Raw genomic sequence first — 10,592 nt, 5'->3', positions numbered from 1 at the left:
GGAAAGTTTTTTCATGGCATTAAATAGTGGAATGGTCAAGTTTTACGTAGTTAAATTCTGGAAATTTATCGAAGGCCTGATGTGCAACACTCTTCTCTTCTAAACTAATGTGGCACTTTTTACCCTTCACGGTTGCAACATTCAAATCAGTCTAGTGTCCTTTTAATAGAGCTTTCTCAATAACCACCTCCGGGTTCAACTATGGCAGGAGGGACTGGCAGCCGGACAGACATTGGCCAATATGGAGCTTTCACCCGTGGAAGGCCTTCCTCTCGGAAAGAGTGAACCGTGGAAGTATTGGCGATGCCTCAACAGCTTAAGAACTGGTATTGGCAGGTGTAAAACCTTGATGAGACACTGGGGGTATTCCATGGGGAGCACAAGTTGCAAATGCGGACAGGAGCAAACGATGCAACATCTACTCGAATGCCCTGACCTAAAAGAAAGGTGTTCTGCACAGGATTTGGCCGAGTTCAACGATAGAGCAAGAGCTTGCGTGATGCTCTGGCCTACGGCCGTGTGACACGCGATCAGGGATACCTACACACGATGAAGAAGAATAACCACCTCGCGTCGCCATCGACAAAATATACTGTACCTTAATTGACATTATTAGCCTATTTGGTTTAAAACCACATAAAAATTACCTTGCAGAAATTATCACACCAGTTAAAATAATTATTATGCGACAAATATAGAAACTGAAAACCTTTATTTTCTAAAGTTGAAGTGCTTCCAGACGAATTCGCAATCTTCAGGGACTCATTGGAGTCCTCGGTATTGAACAACACTGTTTAGCATGATATAAATTGACGTCAGAGCAAGATTTGCGCGTCAATATTTGGAATGAACTAACTAATTTACCGACACATCACGTCTCTAGTTTCACACCCCACTTGAAAATAAAGATTTATGCTACGATAATCTCTTTACCAGTACGATATAACTACATTAGTTAAGGTTTACAAACAGTTTATGAACTGATATAAATACTAAAAACATTTTACAAACAAGGAAGTCAACCATTCACTGTAAAAGGGAAAAAATATTGTATACCGCATTATGAAAATGTTCAGGATTAAAAGAAAACGTTTACGCACCAGAATATGCAAATAGAAGTCTTAGCACACCAAACGTCAGCAGAATACAATTATGATTGTACATTGTAGATGTTATCTAACTAATGCTCGTCCTCTTTGAATAAAATTTTCTCTTTGTCCACATCTTCACAGCGGTAAGTTCAAGGAACTTACTAGGCTCTCTGGAGCTTGTGCATCTACAGTCCACACGCTTGAGTGAGTTTCTCTAAAATTCTTTCAAAGGCTCGGTAGGTTCACAGTGAATGAAGCTAATTCCTATTATTTACTCTTGAGGCTTGGGTTTTACGAATATCCTTGTATGTGTTGGGTATTTGATTACTTTAGTAATTTGTGTTTCTAAAGAATTCAGTCCATCTGTGGGTTGTCGTTCCCTCCACTTGTTAAGTATCTTGAAGCGTTGTCCGTTGACCGCGTTCTTTTCGTCCTTATTATGACGTATCATTTTATATCTGAAAAAAAAAAAACATTACTGTAGAAATGAAACGATCCTAGGTAGGTCAAAGAATCTAGGCTCTCATACAAGCATCTGTCTTACAGTATAATTGGGAAAGCTACTTTCAATGCAGCTAAATATTTCAGCATGCGGATAGTTTGCAAATGACTCTGCTCTGTAATGAGTGCTCTATGAGCCAATGGCGTATTCTCCGTGAATGTAAGATCAATCAAATTCAATAAAAATGAATAAAATGCTGTATATCTAATATTACAAACAATCTTCTGGCAGAAATAAAAGTAAAGTAATTCAGTTTTTTTATGTGAAATTAAGTTTCCTGTAGAAGTATAGCCTAAAAATGTATCATGAAATGTTTCTCTATGTATTAAACACTTCTTCGAAGAAATATACAAAATTAAAACAACTTGGCAATATTGCAAGTACAGTAAAAGTGAATTTGCATGCATAGCCGGCAAGTTTTCTATGGCATTACGCTAGTTAAAAAGTGGGTGGAAGCAAACTGTGATTACCTTTTCCCGAAATAGTTCAAACACAAATTTCACACTTTGTTAGTTTTACAGCATCATTTGACAAAGTTGTATTATTGATTCAAGTTGAATGTATTCTCAGAATGTGCAATTTTAGGGTATTTTTTAAAAAATTTCTGGGGAGGACCCTTTCCCTTAGACCCCTCGCCTTCGGTGACTTGTTGTCGGGCCTACCCACTTGTGCAAAATGCTTATTTCCCCCTCGAAATTTTGTGCTGGCTACAATAGCTACATCAATAGGCTGTTGTTTATATTTGCACCAGTTTGGCAATCACGTTGTTGAATTGCATGTCTTTGCAAATACTTGCGTTCATTCAACCTGCTTTGAGTAAATAACACTTTTTGTTTCACTCGCGCCTTTGATAGTTGGGAGAAGGTTTGTTCTTGACGCTTTTTACCAATAAATTGCAAAAGCCTTACAAAGTACAACAAACGCTAAAACTGATTCAACCATAAAACAATACAACCGTTTTCTGCTCGTACTTTATGTAATCTTCTGGAGGCCTGTACACTGAGAATTTCCCGATGTTGACCAAACGGTAGTTGACGTCATCATCTTCTGCTCCCCAACCCTGCTCAACATAAACCCAACTGATAACTTTTGGGTTGTAATTGCATGTGATACAAAACAAGATGGCGTTTCACCATATCATTAAGTAGAATGAGTTTTAGCAAAAAACACATTTTCTTAACTTTGACTTTCCGTACAATGTTCATCGAATTTTGAATTTTTTGAAACAAAATTAATCTTCACAATGCAAGTTTTGTCCAAGATTGTAAAAACGTCTTGTGAAAACATAAATTTTTAGATCTGTTAAAAAAAAATCAAAAACTTTTACTTAGCCGATTAAAAGTACTATACAGGCGCAACAATAACAGTAGGTAAAAAATACCTAAACAAAACGTTTGAATAATGAGCCATGAGGAATTTCATCTTCACTCTAACATTATTTTGATGTGAAGAAAGGAGCGTTCTTCCTGGCTATCAGCACAAGGCTGAGCACTCACTAGCACTGACTGGTAAAAGCGGTGGCCGAATACCCTTGTGGCATGAATTTGTGGTGCGATACTGATGAGCCCAGCCTCATGGGCGAAACAAGTGTCTATCGCTGTCAATTCTTGCTACAATCGGCTGCCGAGAAACATTATTTTATTGATTGTATCTTTTGTATGATCCGCCATATACACATTGAAATCTTATATCAATGTTTCTTCTGAAACGTCCAAATCACAATGTTTGAGAAGAACTTTAGAAATACGAAGAAATATAAACTAGAAATAAGAAGCTTTAGAATACTTTCACTCACATAATAAAGGTTTGAAAACCCATTAATCTTTTCAAATTGATGCGATTGAAATCCCAGTATACCTCCCACCGTCATACCGCAGCAAAATCTATAGTTGAACTTGTCTATCCTCGGTGAGAGGTGGATCACTTCGTTTTCGCCTGCAACAAACATGTGTTACAAGCAAGCTACTGTAGATAAAAAGTGCCTGATCCTGCAAACGTCAAAGCCATCAAGCATTTCGGGTTTACTTTAATTAAACGCAATATCTAAAAGTTTAGTACAACCCAGACAGCAAAATCTGTCATTTTTACAATTATTCAACGTCTGCAGACGTTCTGGACATTGATTGATTCAAGGTCTGGAAAGTAGCATGTAAATTGTGAAAGCATTGATGTGACGTCACACGTTGATAACAATGAATACAGAGAAGTGGCGGATCTAGAAGTAGAAAGGAAAGAAATATCTTCTGACAAATCCACAATAATGCTTGACATAAAATGACTTGGCTAAGTGTCTTGTAAATGTAAAGGTCCCATACTCAGGTACTGAGCTTTGGGGAATGAGAAGATAAGATTCTCATTATACTAAGCCTTCGGCACTAAGGAGAGTAGGGTGGCTAGTTCCTTTCTCTCGGCCGCCTTTACTTCAGCAACTGCACCCACCCAATTTAATACACCCTGGGTAGAGGTGAGCGGTGTTTTTCAACAACCAGCTGAAGCGGGGAGTCGAACCAGGTTTGCATAATTGGAAAGCCAATACCTTATCCGTTGCGAAGTGTCTTGTAATACAATAAATTTATTTTTACACAAGTCGTTTCAATTTTAAAAGCTAAATATTCGATTTCGATTTGCTTCAATCATCTTCAGATTTCAGCTAAATTGATTCAAATAGAAATCCGACCAGGCGCGGATCTAGGATTTTTTTTTGGGGGGGGGGGGGGGCCCAGAAAATTTGAAAATGAATTAAAAAGTAAGAAAAAGATAAAACAGATATGAGAAATCAGTGGCGTAGCCAGGAATTTGGGGGGTTTCGACGGCGTGTTCGCCAAAGGCGACACCCAGCGGCGGGAGTTTGGGAGGCTCCCCCAGAAAATTTTGAAAAATTACTTTGAATTTGGTGCATTCTGAGAGCATTTTCAACGAAAATATGGGTATAAATATTCCTGTAAAATGGTGCTGTCCGGTGGCATATCAAAAGGATAAGATCTTGTTTTCTTCTGCATTTTTTCGGTAATAAAGCTAAGTCTCTGTGTTTTCTTGTTGCTAATTCCTGGCTGAGATGTTTGAATGTTTGGTATTGGCAAAACTCGCTCTTTTAATGGAGTTTCGCTTAAAACTAGGCAAACTTTGTTTTAGAGACATGGAGACTGAAAGCATCATTCTCAATATTGTGACGTCACACGCGTGCCAAAGGGGGGGGTGTAAGTCCGCTGTGGGACTAATATCAGCTGTTTAGAAGCATATCAAACCATTCAAAAATTTCTCACAAAATTTCGGGGGGGGGGGCCGGGCCCCCCCATAGATCCGCACCTGAATCCGACGATAATAATTTGATTGGCTTGGTTTAAGAGATCTTGTAGCACAACGACGATTTTAGCTGTATACGATTAAACTAGGTCTTGTGAAACGAATTTTTTGAGGAAGATTTAAAAGCACATTTTTTGGGTTACCATACAGACAAGGCATACGTAACAAAAAACAAATGCAAATAGAGATTCAAAGCAAATACAGATGTAGAAAATCTAGGGGGTTTACCCATCAAAAACTTCATTTTATAAGTCTATTATAAAAACTAAACTTCAGCTCTATTGACACTAAAAAAGGATAGTTTGATTGTTTACTTAAATGGTTTTATTTATGAATGCTGCATTTTTTTCTCAGTTTTTGAGGGACACATGACCAATCTTTACCTCTTTAACTTAATTGTGATGTCTGAATGAGTGAGCATAACGAGCGGGAAAAAGATGCAAAACTCGTTTTTTTTTAGGTGCAGGATGACCAAGTAACTTACTTTCTGCAAATTCGCTACTGCAGTGAAAACCGAAATTATAGCAGAAAATAATCTATGTCATCTCACGCAGTAGTTTTGAAATAATAAATTTAAGGATATTGCAAATGGGCAGAAATCCCTGAAATACATCGTCGTCTGAAGAGTAACAATGTTACCTTCAGCTGAGTGATAAAATGTTGGAAGCATGTTTCCAAATTTCCCAAATTCGTAATGTAAATCTTATCATACTTCACAATCGCGTAAGTTGCTAATGACATTATAAGGTTGTACAAAGATGGATAATGTTAAGATTAACTTCATGCTTTTCCTTACACATATTTTTAATTCATGCGTCATAAAGCCTTGATGCAAATGACAACAATAAAAGACTGACCTCTGCATTTGTAAGGAGTTCTGTCATCTTCGCATATTGTGTCCACATCGTGAAAAAACATACAACGGCTACTGAAATCTGTTTGATTAAGCACGTATTGGTACCCGGTGTTCATCAGTTGACCTTTGTTGAAAGTCAGAGAATCATCTTGCTCAACAACATATATCTTGTAGCTGATAGGTTGTCTTTGCAAAATCATATGGGTGTAGTAAAGGAAGAACCTGTAAAATTATCAAGAAAATGAAGTATCTTCTGACAGGTGTCAAACCCACAACAATGCTTGATATGAACGACTCGGTTACATGTCTTGTGATGCAAAGAAATTTATTCTCACACGAGTCAGTTCAATCATATATTGCTAAAAAGCGATTTCGATCAGCTAGAAGCTAGATCATCATCAGTTAAGCTAAGCTTATTCAAATAGAATTCTTATAACTATTCTTATAACTATTCTTATAACTATTCTCATAACTATTCTCATAACTATTCTCATAACTATTCTCATAACTATTCTTATAACTATTCTTATAACTATTCTTATAACTATTCTTATAACTATTCTTATAACTATTCTTATAACTATTCTTATAACTATTCTTATAACTATTCTTATAACTATTCTTATAACTATTCTTATAACTATTCTTATAACTATTCTTATAACTATTCTTATAACTAACCATTAATTCTTATAACAATTCTTATAACTATTATATTCTTATAGCCTTATGTTTGTATTTGAATAAGCTTAGCTTAACTGAAGATGATCTAGCTTCTAGCTGATCGAAATCGATTTTTAGCAATATATGATTGAACTGACTCGTGTGAGAATAAATTTCTTTGCATTACCTGTAAAATTAACATTTTAATATAAAACTGAGCAAAATAGTTACCTTTAGGCTTCATACTCTTACCAGCAGTTTACATGGTGTGCCAAAAGTGAGCTGTCGCCATTCAGCCACTCACGCGACAAATTGATACTAGTAACATCATCTTTTAAGTGTATTTATTGTATTAAAACTTGTTGCTTTTGGGCATCGCATAAACAACAAAGAGGAAAAATTGTGAAGTGTTGCATTGCAATAGCATCTGACTTTATTTGTCATAGAAGGATCATACATACAAGCAAATTCAAGCTAACATTGCATGACTCTGATCTGTGGAAACAACTTGTCAAACTGTGGGTTCAGTAAACGCTTCTTCTTCTTCTTCTTCTTAGTTAGCTTAGAAATCGATTTTAAATCTTAACTAGCCTGCAAACAAAAGCATTTAAGAATAATATGATATTTAATGTACAAACTGACATGTTACCTCAAATGTTCTTCTCTATCTCGATACGGTACAATGATTGAAACATTGTGTTTGTTCTTGCAACCTGCCGGACTAGGATGGTACCCTCCCAATTCTAACAAAGGGTATTTTATTGCTATTTCTTCAAATGTAGGTGGCCAGTTTCCATCAGACGTGCCAGCTGAAACAGCATAATAGTGAAAGTTATAGTCATAATAATAATAATGTTAGTTTTATATAGCGCTGTATCCATCGCAGAATGCGTTGCTCCTCAGCGCTTTACGAAGCAGGCAGTGTCAATGCAGCCGTATAACGGCGCAAGTGAGTACATTATTACCCGAATCTACTCCATTGCTCAGTGCCAAGCAGGAATTAGGTTGAGTACCACAAAAAGCCTTTGGTATGACCCGACAAGGTATCGAACTACTAAGCCACCAAGCCGGTTAATAATCTCATGAATAGGTGCTTGTTATTGTATAATGCTTGGACAATGCAAGAATCGTAGTGATGATTGATTGTGCTGTAACACACCAAAGAAGCATTGATCACCCACCACATAAGTTTAGGATTGTGGCAATCTTTCATACAATGAGGGCAATTTTGAAAAATGATTATTCAAATCAAAACTTGTGTGGTGGTTGCGAATTCTTTCATAAGAGCAGCAAGTTCGATCGCAAAAACATTTTTCTGCTATGAGAAGTTTATAATTTTTATTAGGTTATAGCTAACATCGAGGTCATCGTCAGTAGTGGATTTATGCAAGAAATGCAATAGATTGAGTTTCGCTTTTAGCAGCATGATCGTTGCTAACTTCACAATGTAGATATTAACGACCTGTTTTAGCCTGATGCTGCGAGTTCGCTGTGATAGTAGCGGTTTGCACTAGCCTTCGGAATACAGTTCCCTAGTCATGTGCTATGACAAATGGTGTTGAAGTCAGTGAGTCGTTCGTTAATGCGGCTCTTTTGTTTGGCTTGAGGCTGCTGGCCGCCGAACCTCTGTGCTGCCATGCGTCACGTGACTTGTCTATTGATCAACTGATTCAACGGAATTTCACAGAAGTTAAAACAGGTTGTTAAAATCTACATTGTGAAGTATACAAGAAATGGTTGGCGGTCACTTAACCTTGTTTTGGTCGCTGTTTGTGCTTTTTCAGCAAAATAATATTTTTTGATAGACGCACACTTTATATAGCTCACGATATGACTAAATTTATGAAATTAATGCTGGGTTTTCCGAAAAGTTTGAGTTGCAAATTTTGGTTTAAAATTGAAGTTATGTCTTACATAAATTATTTACGTCCAAACAAAGATTTCAATAATACTTTATGTGTTTGAAGTTTGTAAGCTATAGTATTGTGTAGCTTCGTCTTTCAGTGAAGTTTTAAAAATTAGTCTGAGGCGTCCCTATATGTTTTGTCATATATTGCACGAGGCACACAATACTTCATAGCTCCATAACACGGAAGTATGTCAATTTGACTGGTTCAATGAACAATGTGTTTATTTCAGGATATAGGATATTAGTTTTTGAAGGGCACGTAAATGTTTTGCCTTAGCTGAAGCTATGCGTGGTCAATACACAAATAAAATTGAATCAAGCGAGTAAAGCAAGCAAGAGGTTTTTGCAAGGAGGGAAAAAACTAAATGTTTCGCTCAATTGTTTTGAGACAATGTGACCACGTCTGCAGACGTTGAATTAATATAAAAAACAACTGATTTGCTGTCTGGGTCAGCACTTAGAAAGCTATTGGCTATTTACCAGATAACGCTTAATACAACCAGTGACGTAGCAACGCAATATAACGCCTATGAATTTTTGCACGAAATTGCATCTCATGATTTCTTCAACAGCCGAGAGACCTACGTCTTCTGCTATTCGCCAGGCATCATTTTATTCCTTCTGATACGTCTCTCTTCAATCGGTATTTCTTGCTTTTCGAATATAGCAACCATGATCTGAGAACTTCATCACCATTCTTTAAAATCTTTACTGTCTTATTAAAATCACTTTTGACTCAGAAAGCTTAAGGCCACCATGGCTTAAGGATTCTTTCTCTGTCTCCTTCTTTAAATACTCTAATCGCTGGCTTGAATGGCCCTTCTTTATTCTGAAACCTTTCGGGCCCTAATTTGATCATCTCAACTCTCATGCTATGAGTTAACATTTCTGGTCAAGTAGCCACGTCGTTATGAGAATAATAGATACCATCTGTTTTATCTTTATCTGAAAGTGTTTCATTCATAGGCTGACTTCTTTCAATGATCACTTTGTTATTGTTTTGCTCGAGGTAAGCTACGCTTCTTCTTCCGTCTCAACTTGAGGTAGCGATTTACTTTGGTCGCTAATCTGTTTTTTAGCAGAGGCAATTTTTACGAAATTCAAAAAGGCTCCTTCATTCTTTTTTAGTTCCTCTTCTTTACTTTCTTTTTCTTTCTGTAATAGCTCCACTTTCTTTTACTCTCTTCATAGGCAAAAATTAACTTAAAAAATTTGCAATTTAAATCTTGTTCTGGAATCTGCAGCAGAATAGTTAAAAAGCAATAACCGTAATTGTGAATTTGCTGAGTTAAGCTAAGTGATCTATTGCACGATCATCTAAAGCGGAATGATCGCCATGGCAACTAAACATGTACAATTGTACATGCATCGGAAGCAAATAAACGATATAAAAAACAAAGTTTTATATGATATGAAATTGAATAGCCCAATAGGATATCAATAACTCTTATCTTATCAATAGTTCAATAATTTTTATCTCAATAAGCATTCTTTAACAAACAAAAAAGAACTATAATGAAACGTTTTAAAGTGTAACTCAAATTTAACACTTAATTATGATAAAAATTAACGTACTGCTATTTTAAACAATTTTGTGGACTTACCCTCAAAATTCACGTTAATCGGCCCCTTTTGGTTGTTGGTGATCTCAGGGCAGTTATATAAACCGGTAGATGGCTCGGTTGGGAGAGCGGTTGTCAAAGATTCCGTCGTTGTGTCTGCCGGGGTCGCTATGTATGTTGTTGATTCATGCAGTTGCAGCGTAGCAGTGGTGCTTTCATGAATACTTTTGGAAGTGAAACGATTTGGGCGCTTAGAATAAATCTCCACTCCAATGAATAAATGCACAATGTACAAGCATACAGCACCAACCAACAGAAAGGAAGCATTTTTACGCCTTAGGTTCATTGTTAACTTTTCGTCATCTGAAAAAATGATAGAACTTGATATTTCAACTAGTCAATGACTAATAATTGTTTAAATTCTTGATAATTTTGTTTTTAAGATGTGCTTCGTATTTCTCAAAGTTGGAAAGTGGCAAAGACTTGATTTCAAAATAATTTGGTTTTCGAGGTCAAATACAATCAACTTCTATCTTTCATTTTGATAATAGCTTAGTTGTCTCTTTTTTCAAAGACGATGTGCGACTTCATTTCGTAACTCAGCGATTTTTAACCAGGCGTACGTGTACCCCTTGGGGGTAGGAAGCACCAAACCAGGGGGTACGACATGCAGTGGGAAATTATAAACTGGTAACAAAAAGACGTA

At 36.5% G+C, this 10,592-nt stretch overlaps 1 protein-coding gene across 1 annotated transcript; it reads right to left on the bottom strand.

Annotated features, from left to right (window-relative positions):
* Positions 1–690: 690 nt before the first annotated feature.
* On the bottom strand, positions 691–10,239 carry LOC145772615 (beta-1,4-galactosyltransferase 1-like). The gene is made up of 6 exons (XM_082584479.1): positions 9,929–10,239; positions 7,065–7,224; positions 5,754–5,974; positions 3,389–3,528; positions 2,565–2,653; positions 691–1,549 (listed from the first exon to the last, which is right to left on the bottom strand). The coding sequence occupies exons 1-6, from the start codon at positions 10,230–10,232 to the stop codon at positions 1,363–1,365; spliced, it is 1,101 nt and encodes a 366-aa protein (XP_082440605.1). The 5' UTR covers positions 10,233–10,239; the 3' UTR covers positions 691–1,362.
* Between the last annotated feature and the right edge of the window lie 353 nt (positions 10,240–10,592).

Source organism: Aplidium turbinatum, chromosome 6 (assembly GCF_918807975.1).
Source record: "Aplidium turbinatum chromosome 6, kaAplTurb1.1, whole genome shotgun sequence".
In the NCBI taxonomy this organism is placed as follows: Eukaryota; Metazoa; Chordata; class Ascidiacea; order Aplousobranchia; family Polyclinidae; genus Aplidium; species Aplidium turbinatum.
Note: the sequence above shows the minus strand (reverse complement) of the source record. Positions and strands in the feature narration are given on the sequence as shown.